Below are 19,451 nucleotides of genomic sequence, written 5' to 3' on the forward strand. Positions count from 1 at the left end.
TATATTTAGTTAGTTATATTTTTATTTTTAACAAACTGCTGTTATTCCTGTTTAGATTTTTTTTGTTACTTTTTGGTTACTTTTAAGAAATTCTTTTATACATTCTGTGTTTGTCTGTATGTTTAATTGCTATTGCAGTAAAATAGTTTCACAAATTGGGATCAATACAGAAGCAATCTAAAATCTGAAGCTGGTTTGAAGTTTGCTGCTGATGCAATACTGAGAGAATACAGTCAGGTCAGATGAGACCAAAATGTAACTTTTTGAATGTCACAGCACACACCGTGTTTGGAGGAGAAATGGCACTGCACATCACTCCAAAAACACCATACCAAGAGTGATGTTTGGAGGTGGGAACATCATGGTGTGGGGTTGTTTTTCAGCACATGGTACTGCCAGACTGCATATAATTGAAGGAAGAATGAATGGAGAAATGTACAGAGACATTCTTGATAATATGCTGAGGCTGAAGCAAGGGTGGACATTTCAGCAAGACAATTATCCCAAACACAGAGCCAAGGAAACTCCTAATTGGTTTCAGTGAAAGAAAATAAAGCTGCTAGAGTGTCCCAGTCAATCACCCGACTTAAGTCCAACTGAAAATCTATGAAGATGAGAGGTCATAGAACAGACCCCCGGAACCTTTCAGATTTGAAGAGAGTTTGTGTGGAAAAATGGGCCAAAATCACAGCTGAGCAATTTGTGTGACTAGTTTCTTCATACAGGAGGTGTCTTGAAGCTGTCATTACAACAAAGGCTTTTCTACCTGGTATAAAATAATTTTCAGTTTGCGTGTTCAATACTTCTTGCCTGTGTCATCCATTTTATTTCGCATAATTTATGGACTTATTTCTTATGATTTCTTTGTATTTGTGGATTACTTAGGTTGTTATTGACATCTGGTGAAAAATTCATTTCAATAGCTCCATTAGAAATATGTTTACTGACAAAAATGTTGACACGTTCAATATTTATTTTCCCTGCTGTATGCACACATTGGTAACACATTGTTGTCCCAAGGCTCTGGGTTAACCCCCCCCCCCCCCCCCCCCCCCACACACACACACACACAGAGTCCAAAAAATATCATATTAAAATAATATATATCTATATTTTTAATATGCTTGGCAAGATTTGAGGCTGCAGGTACCCTTTAATTACTCGCCCACACACACACGAACACACACACACACACGGCCCCTGTCCCCACAAGTCTGCTTTATCTCTAACAGTGGAGTTAAAAGGCAAAAGAACACCTATATGCATTCTGGGAGAGAAAATAATTAATAATTAAATCAGCAGGTCAGACTCATCTCTGATTAATGTTTTTTATGAACAATAATTTACTTCTTACAAATTGAAATAACAATTATAGCAATTTTTACTTTAAACATCAAATGTTTGCATTACTGTACATTATATTTAAAGACACACAGGCTTTACAATCACACTTATCCATAGTTGTTCAAAGTGTTGATACATTACAACATACTCCAGTTATTTGGCATTAAATTGCTTTTCCTTTTGAGTATTAACCACTATGGGCTTAAAAATTAGTGCATGACAAATTAAAGGTACAGTATTTCCAGAACAGAAGAGAACAATTATTCACCACAAAAAAATAAGAAATGATAACCATCTGAAGAAGTTTAAAAATGGACTTCATCTGAAATTATCTACTGACTAAAAGTGAATGTAGTCTCAGCTCAGTGTCTCTTTATATTTGTGTATTTATTTGTTTGTCTATTGACATAAGTATTTTAGGATGACTTTATATTTTTCCTTTGGGTGATAATGGAATTTCTATTTTGCTTATAGACTTAAATGAGGCTTTTCTAATATGCGGCATAGGAGCCAGAACAACAAAGGTGAAATGTAGCCTATTAATAGCACAGTTGTGGTCCTTAAACTTTTTTGTCAATAAAAATGCACATGCGCCGACCGTGCATGCAGCCTGTTGCAGTCGCTCCTGTTCTGTCATACATTTATTTATTTTTTACACTGTTATATAACTTATTTTTGTAAATACATGTAAATCTCTTTATCTCTTCTATTCTTTTAAGGAGCACCTGTAACAAAAACAATTTCCCCTCGGGGATCAAAAAGTATTTCTGATTCTGATTCTGATTACTGTATAAATAAATAGAAAATAATAATCTTTTTTTTGAGAATTTTCCTAAAAAAGTATTTTGAGGTTTTCAGGGTGTTCTAGGTGTTAAGTAAGGGGTCAGGGGCCACCTGCATTTGACCCACAAGTTTCAGACATACTGAGCATAATGATGGACAGCAGAGGAGTGGTGGTGGTGTCAACTGTAATCATGTATTCTGTATGCGTATATATATCTATGCCACATGAACAAATTATCCCTGTAAGATATTCAAATAAATAATTATTGGGATAATGTTTTTTTTTTTTTTTTAATTTTACTTTAGGAACTATCACTAATGATTATTTATGTCTATGTATTGTATAGTCTCGTAAAATTATAGCCAATATGATTATTTATTCTTGAAATCTTCAATATTTTTATTTTTAATGTAAAGTAAATGCAAAATTAGTTACTAACATTTGTTATGCAGTGATTGTCCAATGCGTGGTACTCATTTCATCATTTAACAATTATGTTTCGTTGCTTGTATTTTAAAATGCGAAATATGCAATTTTTCATTGTCATAAGGAGGACATCTTAGCTATCTATTTACTGTGTGTGTATGTGTGTGTGTGTGTGAGTGTCACACTTAGAAGATACATTTTGGGTGGACAATCACTTTAACTTACTTTATTATTTGAATATTCATAGACGTTTTGAAATAATCAGTATAGTCAGTAGTTTGATACAATTAGATTTTATGTATTTATTTTATTAGATGCTTTACTGTTTGTGTTGTGGTTGTGGGGTGTAATGCAGTGCTGAAAGTACAATGAATCGAACACATTAAAAGACACTTAAACTTGCCCATGCAGCTGAGGGATGTTAACAGTACCTTTACAAGAACTTTCAGGGTTCTTGCCATCCCTGTACACAGCTCTTAACCAAACACAGAGTTTTGTTCCATGCATTACACACCACAGTGTGGGCCTACAAAACACACATGTATATTAGACATGCAGCATCGCTTGCACAAGGTTATTAACTTGCTTTGATATTGTGTCCCAGATCACTGAGACCCCACCAGGGATATCTAAAACCACACAAACTGATAAAATCAAAGTGACAAGATGTCATAGTATGTATATACTATTTAAGTCACATGTATCCTGATTATTTCTCTCTTAGTGCATATGGCTCTGAATGATGATATTTATCACTGTTAATGATACACTGCTTTACTTCAACACTCTCCCCCTTTCAATCAATCTAAGGATTGGAGAAGTTGGAAGCTTTTGGGGTGCGTCTCCCCACCCTTAAACCGGTCCTGGACCCAGTTTGCAGGCCTCCTCCACTTTCCTGGGCCTGCTGAATCCTGAAAGCCTCTCTCAGGTTCTGAGCTCGGACCTCCTTGCTCTGGATTTCCTCTACCACTCGATTAGGAAACCAGCCCCTTTCACCATCATGGAGCCTTTCACCCATCATCCAGCCTAGAAGACAGAAGACACAGAATGACCAGAGGTGATAATGAAGTTGGAAAGACAAAATTTCAAAAAAACAACACACAACCAAAACATTTCAACTCTAAAAATTTGATTATTCATTTTTCAAAAGGTATATAAAAGCAGACTTGCACCTCTACCCACCATCGTCTGTTCTCTCTAGGAGGTTCAAAACATCAGCCATCTCAATAGAAAGTTCGTCTGGCTCCTGAGATGAGTATGACTGAATACACTGCACCTGTGGAGAGTCTGATATATATATGCAGATAGTTAAAATTCATATCTTCATGGCTGCAGGACTGTACTCAGTGCTGGTGTGATATTCTGTCTCACCAGGTTGTTGGGCACTAGTAGACATAAAGCGTGTGCGCCGGTTAGGAGTGAGAGCAGACATCCATCGAAGCTTATCACTCCTGTCCACAAGATGCCATTGATTAGTAACCAGTTAAACTAAACTAACTTATTCGGTTCCACAAAGCTCCATTGTTGTCCAAAAACTACTAAAGTGAGCCACAACAATGTAGTAAATGATGTTCATTCATTGAACACTCAGTAGTTTATTTTGTTGTGTAGTTTGATTCAATCCAACATGCTGGATTGAGTAATTAGAGCATTCATTTTTCTTTGCATTGAATTGAAAGGCCCAAACCTTTCTGGTACCTGGACTTTTGTGAGGAAAAAATTGAGAGAAGAAACAAAGTTTTTTTAGCTGATATTTGAGGTTTTCTGTAATTCTAAATGCACTTGTGCAGAACATCACATTTACCTACATATTGATGTTGAACAATTGCATTTATAAATCAAGTTTGCTGTACCTTTAAAAACACATCAGTGAGTCGTGTTTAAAGATTTCTGTCTTCAGTAGGAACAAAAGAGCTTGGAAGTCAGTATTGAGACTGACTAAGACATTGTCAGGCTTGGTATTTTTATGAGGTTTGCTGACAATAACAAAAACATTGAATGACAGCCTTGTCTTTATTCTCTACTAATTTGCAAGTGACTATGAAACTGAACAATCCTGAAATTTTCATGTCTTATAAAAACAGTAATGACCTCACAGATCTGTGAAGTCATTACTGTATCTGTAAGATCATGATCAAATTCAGCTGTAATGAACACAACAAAATCACATCTCTACATAATTATTTAATTGTTTATCTGGTGTCTTATACATATATTGTATACATTATTATTATTATTATTATTATTATTATTATTATTATTATTATTATTATTATTATTATTATTATTATCATCATTATTATTATTATCATTATTATTATTATTATTGACAGCCAATAATAATAATAATAATAATAATAATCTAACAATAGGGTTGTATGTATCTATTTATATGAGTTTATTGTGGTGTACTTATGCAGTGCAACTCTTAAGATATTTGTTCTGTGCTTCTTGTGTCTGGTGTCATTAAGATTTATCTAAAATAAATTTAAATCATGTTTATTTTTGCCACTTTTTACATTTGTGATATTTTTACACCTGCTCTTCAGAAAGGGTGGTTTCCATTCCATTGGTCATTGATCCATCAAAAATAATTTGCCCCTGTCTGTTCTGCCTGCCACAAAAACCTAAGTACATTGGGCCAAAATAAAATAATTGTAGTTACATATAATTAAATGTGTAAACAGCTATGGCTCTCATGCTTATATTTATCTTCTCTGGTGTCACAAAAAGCTTCTGAATAAATAACTGAAGTACTATTTGTACATTTTTAAGCACTATTTGACATAATAATGATAATAATAATGAATAATCAGTACAAGGGACAAAATGCTCATGGAGTAGAAGTAGTAGTAACAGAAAATAGTGTAGCTTTAACTGCTCTTACTTGGTTAAATAAAGGAAAAATGAAGTAACAATGTGAACCTATGGTGGAAATTAGAGTTGGAATGTTACACACAGGAGTAGGATGAGACTCAGGCTCAAAGAGTGGGCCTGCTGCAATTGATCAACCTCCAGTAAGCATATTAGTTAACTCTGGTTCCCTCCTGGTTGGTGATGTTGGTGGTGGCTGATATTAGCTAGCTCCCATGCTTTAAAAAAAAAAAAAAGCTGGGTTATGTCAGCAGCAACATCCACTCATTGCAGGCCTGCCCACGAGACTTCAAACTTAAAATCCACTCATGATAAAATATCTTACCATGTTAAAAAATGTAGACAAAAACAGCCAAGAACTGGTGCAGTGTAAATATGTGTGTTTAAACCAGATGGAAATGTCACTTTTAGACAGAACTTCTGACCCACAAACCAAATGTTGACACATCCGCACCAGCCATACCGTTACTAAATAATTTGCATAGACAAATACATCGCTTAAACGGCTTGCTTATTTTAAAAGTGCTTCCTGAGGTGCTCACAATCAGCAGATTAATTCAATAGTAGTTACTAGTTTGCAATATGCACATATGTGTAAACACAAAATACTTGTGGATTTATTTGCTTTCACAAATAAACCCATTCAGTGACTGAGGTGGATTGAGGCCCATCTTGTCATTTGGCCTCTTTTCCTCTCTTTTCTGTCACTTCTTTTACCCACATCTCATTCACAACTGCACAATGGAATCCTAAACTAATTTTAATTGGGATACTCACATACTGGAGGTCTTGAGCATGTAACTGACTGGACGTTCTTCTTGGTTCTCCAGCAACTTAAGATTAAAGACATTGGCCAGCAACTGGCCTTGGTCTTCAAGATCTTCAGTCCTCAACATGGCCCGTGTGCATGAATCAAGAACCTGGAACTTGTCCCCACTGATAACAAGTTGACTGAATTAATATTGCCCACTTTCAGTGCAGTAATCAACTGATTTGTTTTTGAATGTAAACATACACTCAGTTTATTATTTGTCCACCATTTTTGTGTCAATAAGAGTAGGCTAAATAAGAGAAACACACACAATACAGTTCAACAGTACCACAAACTACATCCTCCAAAATGACCATGAAGTTGAATGTTCCAAAAACGTAGTTTTAGCTAGGTGTACCTAATTAACTCGCACCTGAGTATAAAGAGACTGCCAAAAACAAGTCATTTCTTAAAACACTAGAATTCACAGAGAGAATACATGAAAAAAAGCTTACCTAGAGCTGCGCTTGGTCACCAGCAGCAGATTGTTAAAAAGGAACAAGTAGACTGGTTGGTAGAGCTTGCGACTCCTCATGGTCCTTGTGCTCTTGGGTCCAGCCATTAGCTGCACTTCACCCTTCTTTAGCAACCAGCGTGAGTGGGAAATGATGGGCACAGACTATATGGGTAAACAAAGATCAAAAACGTGGGGGAATAAAGTAAGGATTTATAGTTCCTTGGCTGAAGACGGTGTGTACTGTCTGTTTTTATAATTTCATTACTCAGTGATTCTGTAAATTCTGAAAGTCTTTTAAAACTGAAAACCATTAGCCTCAATTGCATTTTAGCAAAAGTAATCTTCATGATGGCCACAATTAGACAGGTTAGCACTACTAGCACTATATACAGGAAAAATATTAGGCTACTGTACTGTACAGTCTGTTAGCCTTTGTGTCTGTCCCTCATTTTTTTTTCTCCTTTCTCTTCATGTTATTTGTCTGTCTGTCTGTTCCCCTGTCTGTCTGAGGCTAGGCGTGGTTTTCTCCACTCCCTGCTCTCACCTGCGCACCTGTTGTACATCAGATTCATTAGACCAACAGGGTTTCAGCCTGGCATTCTCCTCCAGTGGTTGCTAGACAATCCTAATCCCTACCGTGTGTAATAGCTTTTGTTAGTGTGAGTATTGTTGAGACAACTTCTTCAGAATTCCTTTTGTGATTCCTGAGATAGTTCTTTGGTTAATTATGTTTGTTTTTTTTGACTTCCGCTAAATGTTTTCCCTTTTTTTCAGTGTCTTCCAGCCACAACCAGTACCTCACTCAGCCTCGACCCCTCCAGTAGTGTTCCTTAAGAGTGCACTTATCAGTTTAAGGATTTTTGTATAATAAATTTAGTTCCATTCATTCTGCCGACCACGTGCATTATTTGAGTCCAGAAAACATTCCAAGGTTAAAAACACAGTCAGGACCAGAAGGGATTTGGGATCTCAAAGGAAACGCATGGTGTGTGGCATTCCTAAGCCATTTCCTATTGACATACAGGGGCAGCAAATGCAACTTCTCTCTGGACATGTCAGGAAAAAAAAACAAAAAAACAAAACTTTATTTCCTGGAAAACAGTAAAGTAATAAGTAAATAGAGTTGGTATCAAGCTGGCCACTCTGACTGTAATGATACAGGGAATTCTAGTGAGAAATGGCTTCTATTAGAAACACAGTAATACCACACTGCTCTTTTCCATATAGCAAATGAATTTCTACTTCTCTTCGTCTGTGACAAACCACTAATTTAGATTTTTTTGTAACATCTTTGGATATCATTCAATATGCAGGAAGACTTTCTTTCCTTATTACTGACAACACAGTTTGCTAACATTACTACATTACAACATGGGCAATATGGCAGGCACGACATCTTCATGTCTGACAGGCGTATACTCTGTGTGGGTCATCATTACCTTTGCCCAACAGCACTACAGCCATCTATTGGTCACAGCATGCAATAGCTTGTTTAAATCTCGTCACGTCCCCTCTGTCTTAAATCTAAATTGCCCTGTATCAGTCTGTGACTCTCAAATAACATAAGAGTATTTCACCAACCAGTTACTTTTCTCTCTTTTTTTTAAACTCTTCATTGTAGTTGTATTCCTGTTTTTCTGTTCATCTTACTAATGTGCACTCAAAATAATAACACTAAAGGGATTTTGACTTGTGATTTGCAATGGTATGACATGTAGCAATGGCCCCTGGCTGGCATTGAAGTGAGTATGCTGTGTATATGTGGTATGTACCTTAACCATTTGGCTGCCCCAGATAAAAGTGTTTTTTTCCCCAAGTATATCAACACAATTCCCATTTCAGTCTCTGGCTTGTTCGTAGTTAAACTGTGGTAGACACTAATTAAATCACCTTTAAAAATCTTTCATACTGTGTCGTGGTCTCATATTTTGTCGTGCTTGGCACCACTCCTTACTTGGTGAACCACCAGTTGCACTGCCTTCCTTCATGTCTTTCACAATATGCAGAACATTGTCCCCTGCTCTCGTCATACCTGTACAGTGTTTCCTCTACATTCATTTAGGAGTGGCGGGCCGCCATTCCTAAATCCTAGCCGCCACTCCTTCAATTTTTTTTTTGTTGCCTACTATTTTTTGTATTGTCGCAAATACACCACCGCCGCATGTCTCCAGCTTCGCAGCAGAGACGTTAATTACTCGCGAGAGCACGGCCTTGAAAGTGACATCACGTCAAGCACCCAGGCACCAGGTCAGAGAGTCAGAGGAGTGTTGTCTTGGAAAGTAGGGCAGCGACTTACCAGAGAAAAGGTAGACTTATTAGCTTAAGATCACTCATAATAGAATTTTACAAGTTAAATAGACATTCGATGGCCAGCTAACGTTAGGTAACATATCGGTAGCTTAAGTTAATTGGGCCTGGTGCCAACTCAGTGTCGCTAACGTGAGTAAACTAATTGATAGCATTAAGCTAATATCTACACGCCATGATGTAACTGCTGACTGCATTTTCAGATGAGCTTGTTCAAATATTTCTCCAAGAGAAAGACAGCTGATAAAGATGACACTAGTCAGGTATCATTAGCCTTTTACTGACTCATAAGTGACGATGGTCAGGTAAAAAATTGTGTCTACACTTGTAATCAGATGTGATGCGAGTGTAAATTATCTAACATTAATGTTTGATGTAATCGTATAACACAAGTAACATTAGACAGAGAGGAGCAGTGGAATTGAAGGAAGTGAAGGAGAGCAGAGTACAGCAGGGGGAGAGACAAGTGAAGGAGCTAGAGAGCAAAGTGATGGTGCAGCCTCTGAGCCGTAGAGCTCTTCTATAAAAAACCCAGAAAAATTAATTGTTCTGAGCCTGGGTGCAAACTTTGCCACTGAGTCTACAGCCCCATCAAGAAATTATTATTTATTGTTTTTATTTTTATCTATTTAATTTTTTAATTTATTTATTTATTTATTTATTTATTTTATTTTTACATTCAGCCTTTAAAAAGCAATTATCAACCATTCAATAAATAAGAAAAATCTGCAGTCAAGTGTCATTTGTTTATGCCGCCACGGCTCCCCAGAGAGCCTGCCGCCACTGCTGAAAAAAATCCTAGAGGAAACACTGCTGTGTCTTCTCCCACTACACTGGTTGTTGGTGGAGGTACCATGTACTTGTCCTTGATCCACAATTCTAGCATGTTCCAGCAACACTATTTAGTGTACTTACTATGAGTGCTTTTGTCCCCTTTTTCTTTCAGAAAATTAGCTCTCTTACCATGTTTTCAGTCCCATTTTTAGTGCACTTTTCTTTTCAAATATCCTCTCTTTTGATCGCGTCTCACTAGTTTCTTGCCACAGGGCTTGCCCCCCCCGCCAACACATCTGTAGCATTTCTTTGTTTCTGTCTTGCCAAGTCTTTGGACTTGCCAAAACTGCCATCTTGTGCACAGATTCCGTGCATGGTTCTGTTTAACAATTTCTTTCATGCTGTGCAAGTCCACTTTGTGTTTACTTGCATCCTCCATTGCATATGCAAACTTGAGATTTTTTTTCATTTGTTAGTCCATCCTCTGATAGGAGGCATCTTTAATTGATCTTGTTGATGTGACATATTTACTTATCTAAAGATGATCTGATTGAAAATACCAGGAAGTATATTCTAAAATTGCAGAAAAATATGAAGCAATTGTGCAGTACTTCCCATCTTCACACCCGGAAATATCCATGGCTGGTAATAGATTGTGGGATACTGTAAAGGATAAACCTTGTTTTTTTTTTTAAAAAAAGACACATTTTTCAGACCTTTGGAATGGGACAGCATTATTTTCTTGAACCCCAGATATGAAGAAAGTGGTCTCTCAATTGAGACACAGCCATAGTCCGAACAAATCTGCTTCATTCCCTTAATCTCCTGGATTAAGAGGATTTGTATATGGACTATGAGACCGATTTATCTGGCCCACAAAACAATTCATGAATACAAAAAAGCAATTAGTTGTTTCAGCAATAGAAAGAAGAAAATAATATTATATAACATTATATAAGAGACTAACACATTCTTCCGAGTGGTCCCCGAATGCAATAAGCACAGCAGCGAGTAGCATCATCATCAAATGGATGAGCAAAACAAAAACATTGGTGCCACATCAAGATAGCATGGGCACAAACCATGCATGTGCCATCATGAAAACAAAACTGTGTGACTTCATTACAAGAGGAAATGCAAGACAATAAGAATTTACCTTGGATTTAAACTCAAGTGTTTTCTCAATGCTGATGAGCTCCTCAGTGCGACTCATTTTTCGCACCCCTTCATTACACTCTTTCACAATCTGAGGAAGACACAAATATACACCATCAGTCCATGACCTTGAAACATCATATAATATTGTTTCTTCTTCTATATATTTATAGAGTTTTATTCTCATTTTTATGAAATGTAAAAAAAAAAATCATTTCTTTAAACACTAAAGTTGATTTTAAAAAGAAAATCTACCTGAACTCGTGTTGTAGAAATTCCATTTGCCACATTCTTTCTTTTTTTCTTTTCTTCAAAAAAATGGGGCTAACTTCCTTGAACTGTTCCCCAGTTCCTAGGGAACACTGGCTGCACTTGTAATTCATGTCAGGGAGTCTGGGCTTTATCTATGAGTGTCTGGTCTGGTCCAGCAGGGCAATGCACAGTGCAGTATAACCTGCTTTGATATCAGTTGCTGACTCTACTTACACAATTGAGCTCTGGCAATTACAGTGGGACCCAGTGAACCTTTGATTGTGGCCTTATGTTGCACATGTATGTGTGAATAAAAGTTCTAATCGATAGTACTTTTTATCTTTAATTCTGTTCCTCTATCTCTCATATCAAATCAAAGTTACTTTTCTTAACTAATTTCCCATTCTTCCATAATCCAGGGTAAAGACACAGTGAAACATGGCAAGCTTTGTGGTGCCACAGCTTTAACATCACAAAACACAACCAAGCACAAGTTCTTCTAAGTTAACCTTAACTTGGAGAGGGTGCAACATCATGGTATGGTTATCAATCACACCTGACTTCCAAATGAATTTATAACTGAAAAAAACAAAAGAAAGCTTTGAGATGTACAATTGCAATACAATTAATCATTTGGCAGATGCTTTTAACCAGAGCGACATACATATGAATTCACACACTGATGGCACTGCATCGGGGGCAGTTTTGGGGTTCAGTATCTTGCCCAAGGATACTTTGGCATGTGGACTGCAGAGGCAAGGCACTAGATTGTGGGGGTGTACTGCTTCAGATACTTGTGAGATGATAACATACAATCCAAGGAGGTTGTCACACACCAAAACACTGCTCTTTTACAACTTTATAAAGTTATGATGGCATCAATCATTTTATTCCTCCTGGAGCCATGCGGAAGGAGGGTCTTCATTAGCGGGCCCATACTGACCCACTCCCGTGGTGCTGAGCAGTTCGTCAGACTCCTCAGCATGAACACCTGGCTCCAGCACACCTGCACATCACACAACCTGGCTTTTATTGACAATTTCAACCTTTTCTGGAATCGCCCCTCCTTTTATCGCCACGATGGACTTCATCCGAGTACACTGGGCAGCTCGGTTTTAGCAGGTAACATTCAACACGCGGTTCAATCATACCCACATGATTGACTACCTGTACGTCACACATACGCACACCACACCCCACCCCACCCACAGAAGTACCGCACAGCACCACCCACACCATCCCAACCATAATCTCCTACAGATCTCACAAACCCAGGACTGTTTTCAGACCACGCACACACACTGTCATCACACCTATTCACTACAATGAGCACATGTTCAGCACTAACATTAACGTGGCGGTGCTGAACGTGCTCTCTCTTTTAAACTAGACTTTTTTAATGAATGATGTGATTTTAGATTGTAAGTTAGATTGTCTTCTTTTAACATGGCTTGGCACTGATGCACCTGTTGTTCTCACCGAGGCTTCCCCACCAAATTTTAATTTTTTATTTTCTACTAGAGGGGGTAGAAAAGGAGGCAGAACTGCATCAATTGCAAATAACGCAGTGACCTCTAATGGAGTGTCTTTTAACAGTTTCACATCGTTTGAGCATCACGCCCTTGTTTTTAGCAGTCCTCCTATTCTCTGCATTACTGTATATAGACCACCCCATAACTCTAGCTCTTTTATCAGTGAATTCTCTGAACTTTTATCAATAATTCACACCTCTTATTACAGGATTTTAATAACTTGTGATTTTAATCTACATGTCGATGACACCTTGGATCCAATATCCAGAGAATTTTTAAACCTTTTACATCATCTAGATTTTGAGCAGCACGTCACACAGCCAACTCAAAACAGAGGACACACCCTGGACCTGGTCATAACCCATGGCCTGTCCATTGGTGTGTCCTCTGTTGTCGACCTGGCTGTGTCTGACCACTGCCGTGTGTTTTTTAACATCACCAGTTTTAACCAGCGGGAGGCCCAGCGGTGAGAACAGTAAGGAGGCGCTACCTAACTTCTGAAGTGGCTGCAAATTTTATTGAGATTTTACAGAGCACTCCTGCTGTCATTTTACCTGCACCCTGTGATTTTATCATTGACAATTTTAACAGCAAACTGAAGTCCACTCTCGACTCAGTAGCTCCACTTTTAACCAAAACAACGAAAAGAAAACCTACACCCCTGTGGAGAAACAATGATAAAATACATGAACTGAAAAGACTTTGCAGGAGTGCCGAGAGGAGATGGAGGAAATCAAAATTAACAGTCCATTGAAACTTTACGGCAACAGCTCAAAACCTCCAATAACGCAGTTAAACAGGCAAGAACTTCTCATTCTCACAACTCATCACAGAGTTCCCTGGTTCCTCTTCTCCACCTTTGATATTTTAACAAGCACAATTTTTTTTTTTTTTTTTTTAAACTTTATTTTTATTTAGTTTTTCAACAAAAACAACACAAAAAACAGACAGGGTCATCACAGGTGTAAAGGAATGCGTAACAAGTGAAAAAAAAGATTGAATGAATCTGGGTTACATTCATTATCAAAATATATGAGTCTTTAGTGTCCGTGTGTGCCAGCTGGAGTCCTAGAGGATTTTAGATCCTTCGCTCTGTTTAATGTAGGTTCTGAGTGTTCCATACCAGGGCAGGTATCTCCCAATCTTTCACAACTTAAAAGTTCATTCTTCTTGTGCAAAGGAGAAATACAAAGAAAGATGTCATATTTCTTCAAACAAACATATACGTATACAAAAATAATTTCAAGTTCAAATAGGACTTCCATTTTTTCCAATATTTTTCACCTTTCTTAGTAGCATGTCTCAAGGAAAAAGTCAAACGTTCCATAGTATAGATTTCGTTAACTATTTCAATCCATTCAAGGATTGTAGGAGATTCTTTGTTCAGCCATTTTCTGGTTATTGTTTTTTTACTAGCTGCTAGTAGTATTTGTAACAGGTATCTGTCCTGTTTTTTCAGCCCAGTTGGTACATTTCCCAAATATATAATACTGAAATTAAAAACAAGTTCTGAGCTGATTACAGATCTAATCTCTTTCACTATGTCTGTCCAATAGGAAGAAATAATTGGACATTCCCAAAAAATGTGAAAATGACCAGCTGACATGTTACCACACATTCTCCAGCACTGACCTTGTTCAGGATTGTTGCTTTGCGATTTTTTAATCTTTGGGGTTATGAAATACCTTAAAAGGTTTTTCCAGGCATATTCCCTCCAATAATCAGAGCTTGATGTTGTACACATTGTCCTACATATATTTAACCAGTCGTCTTCAGTCAGTGCTATGTTAGCTTCCTTCTCCCACCTTGATTTTACATACAAAGTGGAAAGACCCCTTTCCAGTTGTAAAGATGAATAAATCTTTGAGATCAATTTCCTTTTAGAGTTGCCTTTGTATGCATCAGTAAATATCTTAATCAAACCTGTTCCTTTCTCTCCATTAGTTTTAATATTTGTTTCGAAGTGATGTCTCATCATTTCAAAATTTGGGTCTTTAAATTCTTTATACCAAATGTTTAAGGGGACTGCAGTCCATTTGGTTAATTTGTCAAGGTATTTCTTCAGGAGAGATTTGTCCCCCAGTATAGATTGGAGAGGTATATTTGTTTGACTTTGTTCTGTCTTTCCATTTGGCATCATATGTAGGATCACACCAGCAAACCAAAAAGCGTACCTGCGCTGCTTTATAATAGTCTTCTAAGCAAGGTAAAGCCCTTCCTCCTCTGTCCTTGGGCAACTGTAATGTCTGGAATCGAATCCTGGGCCTTTGCTTTCCCCAAATAAAGACTGAAATCATTCTATTCCATTCACTGAATTGCTTGGGGGGGACATGAACAGGCAGTGACTGGAAAAGGTAAAGCAGTCTGGGTAATACATTCATCTTTATAACATCGATTATACATATTCATTGGTAACAGAGACCAACGATTTAAATCAGCTTTAATATCGGCTGTTATGGGAGTATAGTTATAATCATAGGTGGCAGATAGCTCTCTAGGTATTTGTATTCCTAAGTATTTGATTTTGTCACCTTTCCATTTAAAGTTGCACAATCTGTAAATATTCTCCTGTGGTTCATAATTAAAAGTAAGAGTTTGGGTTTTCTGTAAGTTCAATTTATAACCGGAGTATGAAACCAAATATTCTGAGCAGAGACAATAATGTAGGCAGGCTTACATTAGGGTTGGTAAGTGTCACAAGAATGTCGTCCGCGGTCTTGTGTTGTGTATCTCCAATCAGTATACCTGTTATGTCACTGTCTTCTCTGATTGCCTGTGCGAGTGGCTCGATAAAGAGAGCAAAAAGTGTGGGACTGAGGGGGCATCCCTGTCGACACCCTCTCTCAAGAGACACAGTTTTAGTTAAATTCACGTTAATTTTAATTCTGGCTGTAGGAGAGCAATATAGGGATTTCAGACATCCAACTACCTGATTGTTAAAACCAAACCGTCTAAGAACCAAATACAAATATTCCCATCGAACGGAATCAAAAGCTTTCTCAGCATCAAGGCTAATAGCTATAGATTCTATGTTACTGTTTGTCATATGATCAATGAGGTGGAGGGCTCGTCTCACATTGTCGTGGGTCTGCCTGTTTTGTACAAAACCAGTTTGGTCTGTATCTATCAGATCTGGGATTATATTTTCCATACGTTTTGCAAGTATTGACGCAAATAATCTATAGTCCATGTTTAAAACGGATATGGGTCTATAAGAACTGCACTCTGTCTTATCTTTACCTGTTTTGGGAATTACTGAAATTACGGCTTGTTCTCCAGGACAATGGAGTCTCCCCACCCCGAAGAACATAATTAAAACATTCCTTGAGAACTGGCATTATAATCTCTCTAAAGGTTTTATACCATTCCGATGGATAGCCATCGGCACCTGGCATTTTATTCGTTTTTAATCTTGATATAGCCTTGTTTATTTCTTCTCCTGTTATCTCCTGGGTTATTATTTTATTCTGCGCTGTTCCTACAGATGGTAAGTCTAAAGACATTAGAAAATTTGATATGGCTGCTGACTCAGCTGCCTGAGGTTGAGCGTATAATTTTGTGTAATATTTTTCAAAACAGGTTTGTATGTCTTCCAGTTCATGATACAGCTTATCGGTCTGGGGATCTTTTAATTTATGTACAAATCTCTCGGCCTGTTGTTTGCAAATTCTCCAAGCAAGTAATTTTTTTGATTTAGCACCATTTTCATAAAAATTTTGTTTAATTAGTTTGGCTCTCTTCTCTATCTGATTTTCATATAAGTTGTTTAAAGTCTGTTTTATATCCTGGATCTGATTTAAAACTTCAGTGTCCTTATGTTCCACATGTTTACTCTCCAGAAACTTTAACCTTTCAGCCAAATCCTTAATTTGTTTCTCTTTCTCCTTTTTCTTCTGAGCTGACCACATTATAAGTTTACCTCTAATGACAGCTTTTGCAGCATCCCATAGCACGCTGGGAGACACTGCGCCATCATCATTATGGGTCATATATTCTTGAAACTCTCCCTTTACATATTTCTGACATTGAGGGTCATTCAAAAGATTAGTGTTAAGTCTCCACAATGTATCCTTGCGCCTACTGTCAAGATGCAGTGTTAAATATACCCCTGTGTGATCAGAGATATCCCTTACCCCGATATTACATTTAGTAATCCTGTGACGATCAGAATTAAACATAAAAAATAATCAATTCTTGAATATACAGAATGAGGGTGGGAAAAAAAAGTAAAGCGTCTGTCAAGTGGGTGTAACTCCCTCCATACGTCTATCATACCCAATTCTTTAAGCAATTTTTTAATATGTATTGCTTCAGATCTTATTCTTTTTGTTTTATTTGAGGAGTCAATGGAGGGATTAAGTTGAGTATTCCAGTCTCCCCCACACACCAAGACACCTGATGTTTCCGTAGTTATTAAGTTAAAGACTTTTTTGATCAGCTGTTTATCATTTCCTGGTGGTCTGTAGACATTCAATAATGTAACTTCTTTATTATCAATTAGACCTTTGACCAGTAAGTAACATCCTCCTCTGTCATTGATCTGTGAGGAAAACCGGAAGTTTACCTTGTTTGAAATTAGTATCGCTACACCCCTTGCATTTCCTTTTTCAAATGAAGAGTAATATGAATTTTTAAATCCTAATTTTCGTAACTTCTCATGTTCACCACTGGAGAGGTGTGTCTCTTGCCAGAAAATTATATCTTGTTTTTCTCTTTTCATTTTGGCAATCGCTTTACTTCTCTTTATAGGATTATGCAACCCATTCACATTAAGTGTGATTACATTATAATGTTGATGAAGCATTTCTGACAGTACAGAAGGGAAAAAGATTCACCTGAACATTTAAACATCCCTGGATGACCTGAACACTGTAACTTCTGTCTGCAAATCAAAATGAAACTTAACATATAAACATCCAATGATAATGACTTCCATCTCTGAAGTGTGAACTCAACTTCTGGCTTGGGAGGGGAAGCCCTTAACCGTGAAGGGGCCTCTCTCAGTGCAAACAGACATCTCTGACTTAAAGAAATCAGAGCAGTGCACATAAAATAAAAACAACATAAGTTCCCAGCTGCAGTCAACAGTTTAAGCTTAGAAAGGAAAGTTCGCCTAATTTGTATTTATATTTCACAGCGCAGTCCGAGCTGGCGTTAGGGTATAATCTTACCGATCTTTTTTAACAGTTGCACTGTCATTTATAATAATTGGTTGTTTTCATTTAGCGTCGTCCTCTCGCCTGAACCCCTTGAGCTTCTCCCGGATGCGTTGCAGGCCTACGTCTCGGCTCCGGCGTGTTGTTGCACCTGCTGTTACCCAGGGGAGTTGTCTCCTTCTCGACGTGGATGTACTTTCCGCGTGGGTCTCGGTTCCGCAGGTATCCGGGATTAAGCCTTTTTTCTTCAGGTCATCCGCTGCCTCCTGAGAGCTGTTGTAGGTTACTGGCCCGGTGTCGTAAAACACTTTGAGTTTAGCCGGGTAGAGTGTCTGAAAACGGATCCCTTTTTCTTTAAGTGCTTTTTTGGAGGTGGAATAAGCCTTTCTTTTCATAACTATTTCGGTCGGGTAGTCTTGTTCAAAAAACACTCGTCTACCTTCATAGTGGATCTCCTTTTTTTTCCAAGCGGAGCGGAGGATGAGCTCTTTGGTTTTATATTCCAAGAAGTAAATGATGATGGACCTTGGGTTGGAGCCCTGCGGTGGCTTAGCTCCGAGGGACCAGTGACAGCGTTGTATGTCGAGGGAGGTGTCGGGAAGGGCCAGGTGTGTTTTAATGAACTTTTCAAGAAATTCCTGCATGTCGCCCCCCTCGGCCTCCTCAGGGATACCATGGATGCGTATATTATTTCGGTGCAACCGTGCCTCGAGGTCCGTTAAGTGGGCTTGGATGCTCTCCTGAAGCTCCAGGGTGTAGGAGAGTACTTCTCTGGATTCCGCGCTCCACTCCTCCATGTCCGCCACTCTCTGCTCCATTTCTTCAGCTCTGTCTGTTATTGCCTTTAAGTCCGCAAAGATAGCACTTAGCTTCTGGTTAATTTCTCCTCTGAAATCTGCTAATTCCCCCTTCAACAGCACCATTGTGTCGGTAAATTCTTTTTTCATGTCTGAGCGAACCGCTTGTATCTCGGCGATGATATTAGCTTGAACAGCCTCCATAGCTTCGTGCTCGGCGTGGTAGCTAGTGCTGTCGCTAGTGTCTTCACTTTCACTTGGTGATTTAGGTAGCTGGTTTTTGTTAAGGGGGGAAGTGCGACCATCTGGGAGCCTTTGACTTATGCTGCTGCTTCTTGTTGCGCCATACCGGAAGTCCCAACAAGCACAAATTTTAATAAAGCTTTTAACATGCCATCAGACGCTCTTTGTGAGAACTTTGCAGACCACTTCAGAACCAAAATCAAGGACATCAGATCCAGCCTTTTATCCCAACAAGTTTTATCTGCTAACACACCTGAATTGTTGTCCTTACCTGAGGAAACACTGGAGAGTTTTGCCCTGGTTGATGTGAAGGACACTTGGTCAAATTTTCTCCCAAGTAAACCCAACAATCTGCCTTTTCGATCCAATTCCCACATCACTTTTAAAATCATCTTATGGATTCTTTGAGGAACAGCTTTTAAACATTATGAATTGCTCTCTTCAGACGGGTGTCTTCCCCACCACCCTTAAAACAGCTGTGGTGAAGCCCCTTCTGAGGAAAAGCACTCTAGACCCCAACATTTTTAATAACTACCAAC

At 38.2% G+C, this 19,451-nt stretch overlaps 1 protein-coding gene and 1 long non-coding RNA gene across 3 annotated transcripts in view; one reads left to right on the forward strand and one right to left on the reverse strand.

The window, feature by feature from the left end:
- The first annotated feature begins 463 nt into the window (after window positions 1-463).
- LOC143323793 (uncharacterized) lies at window positions 464-1,658 on the forward strand. Its single transcript, XR_013077413.1, has 2 exons — window positions 464-704; window positions 1,275-1,658. It is a non-coding gene; the product is annotated as an uncharacterized LOC143323793 (long non-coding RNA).
- Window positions 1,315-19,451, reverse strand: part of ngef (neuronal guanine nucleotide exchange factor) — a 47,170-nt gene continuing 29,033 nt past the window's right edge. For both annotated transcript variants that reach the window (XM_076735875.1, XM_076735877.1), the window contains exons 10-15: window positions 10,934-11,023; window positions 6,695-6,858; window positions 6,206-6,364; window positions 3,926-4,005; window positions 3,737-3,841; window positions 1,315-3,580 (exon numbers count right to left, since the gene is read on the reverse strand). In XM_076735875.1, the coding sequence (XP_076591990.1) occupies window positions 3,360-3,580; window positions 3,737-3,841; window positions 3,926-4,005; window positions 6,206-6,364; window positions 6,695-6,858; window positions 10,934-11,023 (819 nt within the window). In that variant the 3' untranslated portion in view covers window positions 1,315-3,359. The remainder of the gene's footprint in view (window positions 3,581-3,736; window positions 3,842-3,925; window positions 4,006-6,205; window positions 6,365-6,694; window positions 6,859-10,933; window positions 11,024-19,451) is intronic.

Source organism: Chaetodon auriga, chromosome 7 (genome assembly GCF_051107435.1).
Source record: "Chaetodon auriga isolate fChaAug3 chromosome 7, fChaAug3.hap1, whole genome shotgun sequence".
NCBI classification, from domain to species: Eukaryota; Metazoa; Chordata; class Actinopteri; order Chaetodontiformes; family Chaetodontidae; genus Chaetodon; species Chaetodon auriga.